Source organism: Panthera onca, chromosome F2 (assembly GCF_046562875.1).
Source record: "Panthera onca isolate mPanOnc1 chromosome F2, mPanOnc1 haplotype 2, whole genome shotgun sequence".
In the NCBI taxonomy this organism is placed as follows: domain Eukaryota; kingdom Metazoa; phylum Chordata; class Mammalia; order Carnivora; family Felidae; genus Panthera; species Panthera onca.
Window position 1 is genome coordinate 384,888 of NC_138356.1, and position 15,860 is coordinate 400,747.

The window sequence follows — 15,860 nt, forward strand, 5'->3', positions numbered from 1 at the left end:
AACTTACCAACATAACCTACTTAAGAGGATTTGAGTTGACTTGTATATAAATGGACCCTGGCAACCTGTACATTTCAAGTAAGTCCAGTAGTCTCAGATACATTTTGTTCTTATATCATTTACTTGATTCTTTTGTGGCCTCTTGGTCATTTAAAACCAAATACTTTTAAGAGCAGTTAGCCGATAAAATAACTCATTCTTTCGCATATTCATTTGGCAAATGTTAGCCTTAAATATTTTCCATTTTTAACTAAGAACTGTTTTATCTGTTGTTCCTACACAGATAGAACTTACAAGACCCTGTAGTATACCTTCCGTATGAACCTGCTATTCCTGTTTCCTAATCATTTAGTCTTTTTTGTTTTATGTTAATATTTGTGCTCTGCAGTTGACCTCTGTGGTACTCTTCAGTATTTAGAACTATGACAAGTTACAGTGCAGCAATCAGTATTGACACTCTGACCATGTCCTGCCAAAGCAAGAGCAACCATTTCTCAGCTGGTTATGCTTTCTTTATATTTTAAATAAGTCTCATGTTTTAACATAACAAATTAGGAAAAAAAGCATCACTCACAATTTCCTATCTTTAACCAGCATTTACCTGAGAGAAATTTTGGTCCGTGTCTTGCGATAACACTCGATTTCTAGGATTCGACCTACCAGTAATTCTCTCTGACCTTAAGAAAGTCATGTGAGCAAGTAACCTTTTCAGTTTTCTTATCTGCCAAAAATGGAGATTAATGTCTTCCTTACCTATTTCATAGGGTTGTTGTAGGTCAAGTATGATAATAGATTTGAAAATGCCTTGGAAGAAGTTAGTAACAATGACAGTGACCATGGTGACAGTGGCTGCTGTTGTTTCATGGGTGATGGACTAGGCCCTGCACTGTGGTCTTTCTGTGTTCCCTCTCTCAATATTTGCAGTGTTCTTGAGGATGGATAATACTGTCTCTATTTCAAAATAAAGACAGTGTTGGGTGTCTGTCTTCGGCTCAGGTTGTGATCTCTTGGTTCATGGGTTCAAGCCCTGCATCGGGCTCTGTGCTGGCAGCGCAGAGCCTGCTTAGGATTCTCTGCCTCCCTTTCTCTGCCCCTCCTCCACTTGTGCGCGCGCTCTCTCTCTCTCTCTCTCTTTCTCTTAAAAATAAATAAGTAAACATGAAAAAAAAAAAAATGAGGACACTGTTGAAAATAAGGTAGGTATAAATAAGGTATTTGAGGATTTCAAAAGGGAAGGAGTAGTTGCTTCTGGCTGGGATTCAGTAAACCCTTCCTGGACAAGGTTATATTTTGGCCGAGACTCACAAATTTTTGGAAAATTTCGCTTTGCCAGCACAGAAATGCCTTTTATGTATCATCCATTTAATTATAAAATAATCTTTGTTTGTAAAACCAGTATCTCTTATGCCCAGATTTAAAGCTTGTTTCAAATTCACCATTTGTCCTAGGTTGCTTTTTGCTTTTTTATCTCTCACACAAAGAGGAAATTGCACTGCCTTATTTTCTTGAGGGAGGGTAGGCTGCTGGTGTGTCCCTAAAACTGTATTGGACAGTGTTGGGGGGTGGGGACTTGAGAGACTTGAGAGTATGAGAGACTTGAGAGTGCTTCTTGGAGAACATTGGAGCCCCGTAGTACATCCAGGATGGCACTGATCACCATCTTCGCCAAGCCTGTACGTAAGTCACCAAGCCTGTTGGAGTGCACCAGGATTTGGGTGACAGTCAGTGCCGTTATGCTGCAGTGCACAGGAGTGATCATCAATAGCATGTGGCATGTTTGTTCTACATTGCAGTGCACCAGGGTTCTGTTGGTGGTCCCGTAAGGCGTGTTGTTTCTATTTTGTCTATACCGCAGTGTACCGTGACTGTGGTAATAGTGATACCGTGCAACACGTTTTTATTCCATCCACAGTACACCAGGGCTGTGGTGGTAGCGCCATTGAGTGTGTTTAGTCTTGGGGTGGCTCAGTTGGTTGAGCATCCTACTCTTGATTGTGGCTCAGGTCATGATACCAGGGTTGTAGGACTGAACCTTGCATCAGGCTCCACACTGAGCATGGAAGCTGCTTAATTCTCTCTCTCCCTCTGCCCCTCTCCTCCACTCATGCACTCTTTCTCTCTCTAAAATAAAAGTGTGTGTGTGTGTGTGTGTGTGTGTATATATATATATATATATGTTTATTCTGTGCTGCAGCGCACGGGCTGTGGTGATAGCCAATACCGTGAAACATGTTTATTTTACAAGTCATTTAGTGCTCCAAATCTTCAGCAGAAATCATAGTTTTAGGAATATTGACAGGATTTATCATAAAAATCTTCAAAGACAGTGTGGTTAGTAGCAATATGATTCATCTCAGATATGTAAGTATCCCTGGGGTAATAACTGTGTGTTTCTGTAATGTCTTGCCTTTATAAAATCTGTTGGAGGTTTATAGGGACTATAGAGTTTGGCAGACTACTGAAAACCTATCTCACTTTTAGAGCCACACAAGACAATAATTAGTGCCTGAGGAGAAAACTCAGGTTGCTCAGGCAAGCCACTGAGCGTGGCTGGAGGGTGCTATGGCAGACACTAAGCCACACAGAGCCAGGCCACCTGATCTCATGGGCCCTGGAGCTCCAAACAGCAACTGTTGTCAGTGGTTGATGGGGTAGGTGCCACGCGTGCTGCACAGTTTTGGGGGATGAGCTCTGAGCACAGGTCCGAGTTTTAAAAATTCTTAAAATATGTCCACCAATGCTCCTGTGGTTAATGCAGCCCCTAAACTTAGGGCATTTCCCTTTGCTGCTGAAGACCCTAATTCTCCAACCACTGATCTGGCTGCCCTGCATGGGAAAGATGGTGTGTGCACCAGAGCGATGTCTTACGTTGTCCTGAATTGTTTTCCTGCTCACCAACTGAGGATGAGCTACGTTTTACTAAAGAAACAACTATCATGGTAGAGGAGGCGCAACGCTTACTTCCTACTTAGTGCCTTTCTGTAATACTTGTTTTCATTACTCCACTTCCCTCCCCCATAGTGACTAGTACCAGCCTGACATTGTGCTTGTTCACATCCTTCCCCCATTCTGTTTCCTTCCTTACCTTAAGAAATAGTAGCAAGATAGGTACATACCTGAGGAAACAGTAGTCGAAGGCAGTGCTCTGGAGCAGTGATGTGGCCTTGCTTAATATGCGAACACATGTTATTGACACTTAGAGAAAGGAAGGAATGGAAAATTAGGGATGAGTGGAAAATGAAGAAAAATGAAGAGGAAAAAGAAATGGAAATGAAATGAAATTATATAACTAAAACTTTGATGTTATTTAAATATTAATTTTCATTATTCACTGTTAACCAGTTGGCTAAAGTGGTAGAGAAACTAATATCAGTATCTATTATATAAGTAGCAGGGTACTATGTTAGATACTTAGCTTTTGTTATTTCATTTAATTTTTTTTAATTAAAAAACAGAAAATAGAAAAACATAAGTGTACTCGCCACCTAGAATTAATAACGTGTTTTAATCTTTGGTCTTTTTTTGATTCACATTAAAAAAAAATTTTTTTTATGTTTTTATTTCATTTTTGAGAGAGAGAGGCAAAGTGCAAGTGGGGCAGGGGCAGAGAGAGAGGGAGACACAGAATCCGAAGCCGGCTCCAGGCTCTGAGCTGTCGGCACAGACCCTAATGCGGGGCTGGAACTCACGGACTGTGAGATCATTACCTGAGCCAAAGTCGGACGCTTAACCAACTGAGCCACCCAGGCGCCCCCATATTTTTTAATAATAGAAACGATATGAAGTGTGAAATGCTCTTCTTTCTCCTTAGGTATGTGTTTCTATGTATCCTGCTGGCCATATTTATATACTCATATTACATATATATCTACAACAATAATTTATTGTTTTCTATGTTTCAAAAAATAATAACATTATGCGTATCATGCTCTGAATATCTTGTTTATCCCCTCTCGTTTATGAGATCTCTACATGCTGATACATAGACATCTGGCCCACTAGTGTTAAGTTCTGTATGGTGTTCTGTTGTATGAACACAACATGGTTTACCCTTCCTCCTGTTGATTTGTGTTCGGTATACTTTTCTGCTCTTATAAATAGTCCTGAGGTATGCATCCTTGTTTAGGTCTCCTGGTGCTTGTGGCAGTTTCTGGGACACATCTGGGTTTTAGGTTACATACACTGTCAACCTCAGTTCTCTTGCTGAATTCTTAAAAATGTTCTTTGAGGTACACATGGGAAAATGGAGGGGTTGAAATGTTATCTAACTTGGCCAACTTAATTAAAAAAAATTTTTTTTAATGTTTTATTTATTTTTGAGACAGGGAGAGACAGAGCATGAACAGGGGAGGGTCAGAGAGAGGGAGACACAGAATCTGAAGCAGCCTCCAGGCTCTGAGCTGTCAGCACAGAGCCCAACACGGGGCTCGAACTCACAGACTGCGAGATCATGACCTGAGCTGAAGTCGGCTGCCTAACTGACTGAGCCACCCAGGCGCCCCTTGGCCACCTTAATTAATCAGTAGTTAAATTCAGATCAAATTCTACCCATTAAAATTTTTTTTAATGTTTATTTATTTTTGAGAGAGAGAAAGAGAGAGAGAGCATGAGTGGGGGAGGTATACCTAGAGAGGGAGACACAGAAGCCAAAGCAGGCTCCAGGCTCTGAGCTGTCAGCACAGAACCGGATGCGGGACACAAACCCACAAACCACGGATCATGACCTGAGCAGAAGTCAGACACTTAATGGACTGAGCCACCCAGGCGCCCCTCCACCCATTTAAATCTCAAGCCCTAGCATTCAACATTCCTCAGAAATCCTCCCCTTTAACCTTTATGATCATTAGAACAGTTGCAACCAGCCGGTCTCCTGTAGAGTCAAAGCAGGTAATGAGGTGGAGGGAGCATATAAGAAAGAAGAATCAGTAAGTGCCCATACTTCCCTTGTTGTGGTTATCAGAAGAGTTCAAGATTTGGCGTAAAACCATGCTGTGTGAAATGATGGCTCTAAGTTTTCTGTGTGTACAAAAATGTTTCTTTATGATGGAAGACTATCTTTTATGTTGCTTAAAATAAAATTTTAATTAAAAGATGTTACAGTGAGTAGGTTACTATCTGTTCTCTACTTTGCAAAGTATACACACCATTTTCTATAGGTGGAGAAAGCTATCTTATTTTTTTTTTTAATTTTTTAAAGTTTATTTATTTTAGAGAGAGAGAGAGTGGGGGAAGGGCAGAGGGAGACAGAGACACAAAAATCTGAAACAGGCCTCAGGCTCCAACTTGTCAGCACAGAACCTGACAAACTCTGTCAGTACAGAACCCGACGCAGGGCTCAAACTCACGAACTGTGAGATCATGACCTGAGCCAAAGCCGGACGCTTCACTGACTGAGCCACCCGGGTGCCCCTAAAGCTATCTTAATGTGATTCTTTTTTTTCATGACATTTTATTCACAGTTGGACCTTATGTTTATTAGACTTCATTTTGCTTGTTTTTTTCTTCTTCACCTTCTAGGTAGAAAATCTGGCATATTAGTTGTGAAAATTCTAGAGCTGCATGAGGAATGCACCATCCAAGTTGCTATGTGTGAGCAGTTAGCAGGGATGCAAGCCGACAGCTCTTCTCTAGGTCAGGCCCCCAGCACTGGACTGAAGGTGCTGTTCACCAAGGAGACTGCTTGCCATCTCAGGGGACATCCCCAAGACATCATCCATATTTACCCTCCCTGGTGAGTAGAAAGAACTGATTGTAGCAGTCACTAACTGAGTTTGTCTCAAAATGTATTTTTATCATGAACATTTTTGTCACCTTATTATGGAGAAATGCCAGGAGAAAGAAGCCAGGATTTGCCATCGATTTTATGTAACAGAAGCACTGAACTGTCTTTGAATGCTTGTTTGTACTTTTGTCAGGAAATTTTTTATAATTTAAGGGCAGAGAGGCAAGGGAGAAGCAATCATATCAATATTCCTCTCTAAGTGGTCTATTAAGAAATATGGCTTTTTTTTCTTAGAAATTCAATTTTAGTAAGAGGCATTAATGTGACCGTATGATAATACACATTAATTTAATATTTCTTTGCTAATCACTTTGAAAGGGATAAAAAGCATAAATTGAGACATAATAGGGTTTGAATCTTTAGGAGCATAAATGGTCATTAATAGGTCAGAAATATTTTTAAGGATACATGTTTGCTTTCTTTTCCATAGGGTGTTATTTTTTACTACAAGAAAAAGAAAATCATATTATTTTTGAGAGAATGTTTGAGCAGCCTTGTTTTAAGAACTATTAATTTTGTTGGCACATTTTTAAGAGTTTCATTCATCTGTCAAATTCTTAGCTTTGAAGTTGACTTACAGGTCTTTAAAGTAAAACTTCCTTCCCAGAGGAGGGATCTATTTTCACTGTGTCCATAGTGAGTTCTCAGTGTTTACTCAAATTCTTCCACAGTCTGTGGATATCATAGGGTAACCTACATTTTATTTTATTTCATTTTGCTTTGTTGTGTTTTTTTAATGTACCTTTTATTGAACAGTTGTATATGACACCTACAGTGTCATATACACATTATAAGTATACATTTCTTCAAATAATCACAAAGTGACTATGTAATTGCTGTCCAGTCCAAGAACTAGAATACAGTGCACACCTGGGACCACCCCAATCCCCTCTCATTTCCCCCCTTTTCCTCCTACACCAGTTGACTATCATCCTGATTTATGATGCAGTAGCCTCCTTTAGATGTTTGAGAACTTCATATAAATAGAACCATACAGTAATCACAAAATATGCATTCTCTTTTGCCTGACTACTTTCACTTAATATTATGCTTGTGAGACTCATCAGTTTCCTTGGCATTTAACGGTTTGTCCATTTTTATTGCTAGACAGTATTCCATTGTATTAATTTATGCAATTAAATCCATCTATTCTTCTATTGACAGATAGTTAGGTGCCTTCAGTTTGAGGATATTGTGCATAACGTAATGGCCAACTGTCATTCTCTGCGGCTTCCTCAAGAATATAATGCCCTTAATTCTCTTCTTTCTGAAATTTCTCATCATCCTAAAACCATGCCATTATTTTTCTACCATGTTAAAAAAAATTTTAATTAATCTTGACGGTGCTTCCTCTTCCCACTGTGGCCAAATTGCCCCCCATTCTCCACCCAGCACTCCCCACACCACACCTCCGGCATCTGCAGCCACCTCCGCGCTGCTCCTCTCGTGGTTACCTGTGTGGCCATCATGTCTCCCTGTAGTACAGTGCTCACTCTTGCTCCTCCTCGTGCATTCCTCTGGCTTCTCAATACTAAAGTGCTACCAGGCTCGTCCTGGACCTCTTCTCTACCCTGTCTACCTCACTCACCCCTTTGGTCCTTCCATTTCATCTTTTGCTGTAAATACTAGCCGATCACTGACGCCTCTTAAAACTGTCTGCAGCCCACTCTCCACCCCCTCATCACAGCAGTACCCCACAGCCCCCTTACTGCCACAGCCATGGCTCTACTTGAGTACTGATGGCGTGGCAGAATCAAGCTCCTAACCCTCCCTCTTCTTCCTCACCCTTCCCCATCTCAGGACATGGAAACCACCTTCTTGAGTACATGCACGTGTCCTCAACTCTTCTTTTTCTCGTAACCTCCCTTCTGCAGCTCCACTTCCAAATGCACACGGGTCCAGGACTTCTTGCCACCTCTACTGTCAGGACGTTTCCAGGTACTCATTCTCCTCTGGGTTGTTGCAGTCTCTTAAGTCATCTCCCTGCTTCCTTCTTTGCCCTCCTTCTGTCTCTTTCAAGATGATCGAAGGAGCAAAGCTATGAATATGCGAGTTGTCTTACCGCTTTTTGGCGCTCCATGCCCCAGTGTCTGCTCACCTCATGCACAAACCCATCCCGAGCTTTGAGTCGGCATCTCCCATCTCTGTCTCCTTCCGCAATTCCATCCTAGCCACCCTACACTCCACCCTGGTCCTCAGATACCGTGCAACTCTCCCCCTGGGGCCTGGATTCTTGCCACTGCCTGTGCTGGGGTGCTCTGTCCCACCCCTCCCTGTGTCTGCATGGTCTGCAGTTTGTCTTCTCTGGGCATTTACTCAGCTGTCACCTTCTCAAGAGTCTTTCCCTGGGTTCCATATCTGCAATTGGAAAGTATCCCCTTCCAGGCCCTTTATTGTCCTTTTCCTACTTTATTTGTCCTTTACTGTCCTAGACAGTGCTCCTCCTGTCTAGGGCCTTGTTCCTGTAATTTCTTGTGTTCTTTTGACTGTTTTATTGGAAGTTCTTTTTGGAAGCTTATAGTAAAACTTAGTGATATTGAGAGTATTTGATTTTTACGGTGAATTCTAGTTTTATCTTCTTTATCAATATACAGCAGTTTTTGTTTTTATTTATTGTATTTCAACAAAAATATGTATATTGCAACTATGCTGCGTTTATTACAGTGAGACACAGAAGATTCCAACATAGTTATGTTTGGAACTAAATTTAGAAACATTAGTAGACTCTGGATCCTAGCTTTTGCCCTTATAGCTTTTCTTTATTTTATTTATATATCTATTATTATTTTTAAATTTAATTTTGTTTTTTTTTTAAATTCCAGTATAATTAACACACCATGTTATATTAGTTTCAGGTGTGCAATATTGTGAGTCAACAATTCTGTACATTACTCAGTGCTCATCACAATAAGAGTACTCTCAAACCTCTTCATCTATTTCACCCATCACCACACCAACCTCCCCTCAGGTAACCACCAGTCCTCTATATTTAAGCGTCTGTTTTTGTTTGTCTTCTTTTTTTCTTTGTTCATTTGTTTCATTTCTTAAATTCAACATATGAGAGAAATCCTATGGTATTTGTCTTTCTCCAGCTGACTTATTTGGCTTCACATTATACCCTCTAGATCCATCCATGTTGTTGCACATGGCAGGATTTTATCGTTTGTATGGCTGAATGATATTCCATTATAGATATACACCACATCTTCTTTATCCATTCATCTATCAGTGGATACTCAGCCTGCTTCCATAATTTGGCTATTGTAAATACTGCTGCAGTAAACATGGGGGTGGCATGTATCTTTTTGAATTAGTGTTCTCATATTCTTTGGGTAAATGCCCAGTAGTGGAATTACCTGATCCCATGGTAATTCTGTTTTAATTTTTTGAGGAATCTCCATATTGTTTTCCACTGTGGCTGCACTAGTTTGCATTCCCACCATCAGTCAAAGAGGGTTGCTTTTTCTCCACATCCTCACTGACATCTGTTTCTTGTGTTGTTGATGTTAGCCATTCTGACAGGTGAGACAATTTGCATTTCTCTGATGGTTACATGAGCAATCTGTTCAAGTGTCTGTAAGCCATCTGTGTGTCTTCTTTGGAGAAATGTCTGTTCATGTCCTCTGCCTGGTTTTTAATTGGATTATTTGTTTATGGTGTTGAGTTGAATAAGCTCTTTATATATTTTGGATACTAACCCTTTATCCAATATGTCATTTGCAAATATCTTCTCCCATTCAGTAGATTGCCTTTTAGTTTTTTGACTGGTTACTTTGCTGTGCAGAGGATTTTTATTTTGATACACTCCTAATAGTTTTATTTTTGCTTTTGTTTCCCTTGCTTTGGGAGACATATCTTGAAAAATGTTGCTATAGCTGATGTCAAAGAAATTATTCCCTGTGCTCTTTTCTAGGGTTTTTGTGAGTTCTAGTCTCACATTCAGTTCATTAATCCATTTGGAGTTTATTTTTGTGTATGTTGTAAGAAAGTGGTCTAGTTTCATTCTTCTGCATGTTGCTGTCCAGTTTTCCCAACACCATATCAGGAAAAAACTCTCTTTTTCCCATCGCATATTCTTGCCTCCTTTTTTTTGTAGACTAATTGACCACATAATCGTGAGTTTATTTTTGGGCTCTCTATTCTGTTTTATTCATTTATGTGTCTGTGTTTGTGCCAGTGCCATACTGTTTTGATTTACTATAGTTTTATAGTATATCTTGAAATCTGGGATAGTGATACCTCCAGGTTGTTTTTTGTTTTTTGTTTTTTTTTTTTTTCAAGATTGCTTTGGTTATTCAAGGTCTTTTGTGGTTCCATATAAATTTTAGGATTATTTGTTCTAGTGCTGTGAAAAATGCTGTTGATATTTTGATAGGGATTGCCTTAAATCTGTAGATTGCTTTGGGTAGTATCGACAGTTTAACAATATTTGTTCTTCCAATCCATGAGCACAGAATATTTTCCACTTCTTTGTGTCATTTCAGTTTCTTTCATCAGTTTTCAGAGTATAGGTCATTCACCTCTTGGGTTAAAGTTTATTCCCAGGTATTTTATTCTTCTGGGTGCAATTGTAAATGGGATTGTTTTCTTAATTTCTCTTTCTGCTACTTTATTATTAATGCATAGAAATAAGATAGATTTCTGTATCTTGATTTTGTATCCTGCAAGCTTACTGAATTTACTTATCAATTCTGCTAGTTTTTTGATGGAGTCTTTAAGGTTTTCCAAACATAGAATCATGCCATCTGCAAATAATGAATGTTTTAGTTCTTCCTTACCGATTTGGATGACCTTTACTTCTTTTTATTGTCTGATTACTGTGGCTAGGACTTCCAATACTATGTTGAATAAAAGTGGTGTGAGGACATCTTTTTCTTGATCCTGATCTTAAGGGAAACGCTTTCAGTTTTTCACCATTGAGTAGGATGTTAGCTCTGTGTTTTCAGATGACCTTTATTATGTTGAAATATATTCCCTCTAACCCTACTTTGTTGAGGATTTTTATCATGAATGGATGTTGTACTTTTTCTTTTTTTTCCTTTTTAATTTTTTTAAAATTTTTTTTATTTTTGAGAGAGAGAGAACAGAAGTGGGAGAGGGGAAGAGAGAGAGGGAGACAGAAAATCTGAAGCAGGCTCCAGGCTCTGAGCTGTCAGCACAGAGCCTGATGGGGGGCTTGAACTCACGAACCATGAAATCATGACCTGAGTCAAAGTCGGACATTTAACTGAGTGAGCCACCCAGGTGCCCTGGATGTTGTACTTTTTCAAATGCTTTTTCTGCATGTATTGAAATGAACATATGGTTTTTATCCTTTCTCTTGCTGATGTGATGCATCACGTTGATTTATCTTTTCCTTAAATAAGCAGATAAACTCTTAGAATCATTATATAGGTCCATAAGGCATCATCGTGCCTCCAAATCTCTGTGTCTTTAGTATAGATTTTTCCCCTCTCATTTCATTTAAAAAGCATTTAATTGGTTTTTCTAGTAGGTATTTATATATATGATACAGATTTCAAAAGATATTGAAAGATATGCAGTGAACAGTGAGTCCTTCCCATATTTGTTTCCCAGCCATTCAGTTCTCATCACCCAAAGAACCACTGATACCAGTTCTCACACACCATCCAGAGATGGTGTTTGTGTATGTGTGTGCATATGCATATATAATATAAACTCATTTATGTATTTCCTGCCACTATTCTTTTTTTTTTTTTTTTTTCAAAAATGGTATCCAACCGTAATACCCTTGTACCATGCTTTTCTATTTTAAAAATGCATGTTGGAGAGTATTCAGTAACAATATGCTAGTATAGAAATAATTGTTACATTCGTTTTGCATGGACTTCTGAATTAAAGATACCATTATTATTCAATCAGCCCCTTTGGATGGACATATTTGTTGCTCCTCCTATTTGGTTACTGCAAACAGTACTGCATCATTACCAACATGTGTGAGGGAGAGCTGTAAGATGTATGTCTGTAAGTATTATTGCTGGATCAGAGGTTATATACCTCTTTAACTTTAGGAAACATTGTCAGATGGCACCATTTTACATTTCCACTAGCAGTGCATAAAGTGCCTATTTCCCTGTATTGATCTTCGCCAATTTAAAAACTAGAAAATGGAATTTATCATTTTAATTTTTTTACATTTCTTTTTTCTTTTACTGTAATGTAAGCTTGGGCTTCATTCCCTGTGCTTAAGAACCATTTATGTATTATTTTCTATGAAATGCTTGTTGATGACTTTAGACCTTTCTTCTCTTGGATTGTTGGTCTTCATCTTATGGATTTGTATCAACTCTTCAGAAATGCTAAAAATAGCTCTTTGTCAATCGTATACATTACAATGAGTTTTCTCCCCATTTGTCATTAGTCTTTCAGCTTTTTTAGGCAGGAGGTGTCTCTTTTTGTTTGTTTTTGAAAAGCAGGGTAGTGTGCTTTTCCATGGCTGAATTTATCCATCTTTTGTAGTTTCTGCATTTTATATCATAGATAGTAAAGAAGTCAAAACTTTCTTGCTGTGAGATTAAAATTTTTTCTGTGTTTATTCGAATACTTTATGGATTAATTGCTTTCAAATTTTTTATATTTAAATCTTTGACTCCTGAAATTTATATTTATGTAATAGGTTAAGTAGGAAATGAATTTTTTTCAAATGACCGCTCAGGAGTCCCGTCAGCATTTATTGACATCATGTTAAATTTATGAATTTCTGGAATAGGACTTAAAAGCAGTCTCTGGGTAAGGCTCTGCTAGGATGCTTCTCCCTTCCCCATGCTGATGCAATTAATGGCAGCATGTATCAGAGCACCAGGGTGCTAATTGGTTACCTTAAATCTGTCTTCCCTCAGAAATCTGTTCTCATTCAGCATCTTCTCCTTTCTCACTCTAGTTTTTGCTTCATTGTATAATTTAGGTTTTGCTTTCAATAAAGTCTAAGTTCATTGCTGATAGGAAAGGCAAGTTGGTATTCTTTGTTTTTAATCTCCTCCCTCCTCAACTTCTAATATTTTTGTGCACCTCTATGTATTTCAAAACATATTTATTAAATGATACTTTTTTAATAAAAAAAATTAGTGTCTAAGTATGAATGTTCTTTAGGAAAGATGTTTTAGAGGTATTGAAGTTGGGACACTTTCTTGGGCTCATGAGAAGTAAAATTAAATCAAGATTATCTGCAAAGATAATATATTTACAAAAAATTTTCAAATCCCACTGGCTCCTTAGACCTCATAAGTGGATGAGTTATTATCATTTGACTTTGGGATGTTTTTAGTTTTGGGTTGTATTGAGGAAGCTGCCTTGGTGGTTGCTTCTTTCATTCTTTCAGGGGAAATTTTCTGTGTGAAATTGTATGGAATTTCCTGTGTGGTACTATATGCAGAGATTATTAATTCTAACCTTGATTTGGATATTTTCTTTTTCTCTGTTATGTTTTTGGTTTTCATTCTTTGAGGAGTTTTGCTCTGTGAATGGAATGTAGATTATAGAATAAGAGTGAAATGAAATCCTGCATTTGCCCATTTTAATATATGAGACCTAACTGTTTTTATATGTTATGCCATCCAATGGAAAATGAATTTTGATCTCTAGGAAGACAACTTAGAATGCTTGTGTTGTTATCCAAGCCAAATGGTACCAGATATTAATGCTATGTAAGAATTTTATTACCTCTATAAAAGTGAAAATATCTGAAATAGATATAATTTGATATATTTCTCTGGAGTCGTGACCTTTCTCAAAATGACCATCTCAAAAGAAGGAGAAATATATATATGTGTGTGTGTGTGTGTGTGTGTGTGTGTGTATGTGTATGTGTATATATATATATATAAAGTAAGATACCTTGATGAAAATTATAAAACACTGATAATTCCCAAATGTTGGTGGGACTGTAATTTGGTACCTTCTTTGGCGATATGTCACAAATGTTAATGTGAATACACTTTGATACAGAACTTTTGCCACTGGTACTTTATCCTATAAAAATACTCAAATATGTACAGAAAATATAGTCATAAATGTTTTGCTTAAAACCTTAAAATCTAAATCCAGCCTAAATAGCTATTAGGTTGAGGTGGATTAAATAAGGTTCTGCACATCTCTGCTATGGATGGTAATTTAACATAGTGATAGAGATTTTTATTTCCTCTCATAGAAAAATATCTATATCACAGTGTTATTTTGCAGAGAGCAGGTCACAAGACAGCAGTTAGGGTCACTGAGACAGGAGGAGCAGTCTGGGTCACTTGGGTAGGAGGACTATTACCACTTCTCCTTCCTTGGCCACCTCATTACCCAGCAGACAAACTGATACACTATTGTTATTAGCTTCTAGGGCTCTCCTAAAAGCAAATACCACAGATTGGGTGGCTTAAACAACAGAAGCTTATTTTCTCATGGTTTTGGAGTCTGGAAATTTGATATCAAGGTACCAATGGTTGGTTTCCACTGAGGCCTCTCTCGCTAGCTTGTAGATGGCTACACTCTTGCTCTGTCCTCAAGTGGTTTTTTCTTTGTGTGGGCACATGCCCCTGATGTTTCTTTGTGTACCCAAATCTCCTCTCATTATAAGGATATTAGTTAGCTTAGGGTCCTTCCTAATGGTCTCATTTTAACTTAATTACCTTTTTAAAGTCCCTGTCTCCAAGTAGTCACATTCTAAGCTACTAGAGGTTAGGACTTCAACATATGAATTTGGAAGGGACACAGTTCAGTCCATAACACTATCATAAATATTAACACTTTTCTGCTTGATATTTCAATTTTGTGAATTTGATCAACCGCCTGATTTCTCTGTTTCCATGTCTCCAAGAGGACTTGACAACCTTCCAAATAGCTTCCTGAATTGTATTATGTCTTGTTATATATAGAGATTTTTCTCAAAAAAAAAAAAAAAAAAAAAAGATACTTTTTTAATTTAAAGAAAATGTAATAGTATTTTTTAGGTACTTTAGGAGGAGAGATGAATGGGAAGTGTTTTGAAAGATGAGTTTATTGATATGCATGTATAGGTGATTTAGGCCATCTATCTTAATAGTTTGGAAGTTTCTGCATTTTAATTAAGAATTTATTTCTTTTATCCAAATGTTAACTGAAGTTAGTCTAGATGTCACTTAAAAATAGCTCATAGTTAAAGAAAAAAAAGCCAAAATAACAAAAATGACTAGTCTTTTTTTAATATAATTTTTTTGAGATAGAGAACGGAAGAACGCATTAGTGGGAGAGGGGCAGAGAGCGTGAGGGACAGAGGACCTAAAGTGGGCTCTACGCTGACAGGCTGACAACAGCGAGCCCAGTGTGAAGCTTGAACTCACAAACCACGAGATAATGACCTGAGCTGAAGTCAAATGCTCAACTGACTAAGTCACTGACTAAGCCACTGCCCCTAGTCTTTTTCTTTTAGTGGAAACTTACCATTATAAATATTTTGTCCTTGGGGGCGCCTGGGTGGCTCAGTCGGTTAAATGTCTGCCTTCGGCACAGGCCACGAACTCACAGTTTGTGATTTCGAGTCCCGCATCGGGCTCTTGCTGTTGTTCAGAGCCTGCTGCCTGCTTCGGATTCTTTGTCTCCTTCTCTCTCCGCCCCTTCCCCACTCACACTCCATCTCTGTCTCAAAAAATGAATAAACGTTAAATTTTTTTTAATTAAAAATTAATTAGTTAATTAATTAATTAATATTTTGTCCTTGTAGCCTGTTTGCTCTTTTTCCACTAAAAGTATTTTGTGTTCATTCAAACTTGTTTTCAACATGGAAACAGTTTTTAAAAGAATCAGTAGAGGGGAGCCTGGGTGGCTCAGTTGGTTAAGTGTCTGACTCTTGATTTCAGCTCAGGTCATCATCTCATGGTTCATGGGCTTAAGCCTCACGTTGGACTCTGCTCTGACAGTGTGGAGCCTGCTTAGGATTCTCTCCCTCCCTCTCTCTTTGCCCCTCCCCTTGCTCTCAGGCATGCATGCTCATTCACTCTCTATTTCAAAATAAATAAATAAACTTAAAAAGAAAAATAAAAGCATAGAATTTTAAAAAAAGAATTTATAAAAAGCAGAATCAGTAGACTTCTGA

The 15,860-nt window shown here is 38.2% G+C and overlaps 1 protein-coding gene across 6 annotated transcripts in view; it reads left to right on the forward strand.

The window, feature by feature from the left end:
• SPIDR (scaffold protein involved in DNA repair) overlaps positions 1-15,860 on the forward strand; it is a 487,671-nt gene that overhangs the window by 210,940 nt on the left and 260,871 nt on the right. For 4 of the 6 annotated variants that reach the window (XM_060610477.3, XM_060610478.3, XM_060610480.3 and 1 more), the window contains 3 exons: positions 5,518-5,731; positions 7,657-7,720; positions 8,632-8,750. In XM_060610477.3, the coding sequence (XP_060466460.3) occupies positions 5,518-5,731; positions 7,657-7,720; positions 8,632-8,750 (397 nt within the window). The remainder of the gene's footprint in view (positions 1-5,517; positions 5,732-7,656; positions 7,721-8,631; positions 8,751-15,860) is intronic. The other 2 variants (XM_060610479.3, XM_060610481.3) reach the window with 1 other exon arrangement.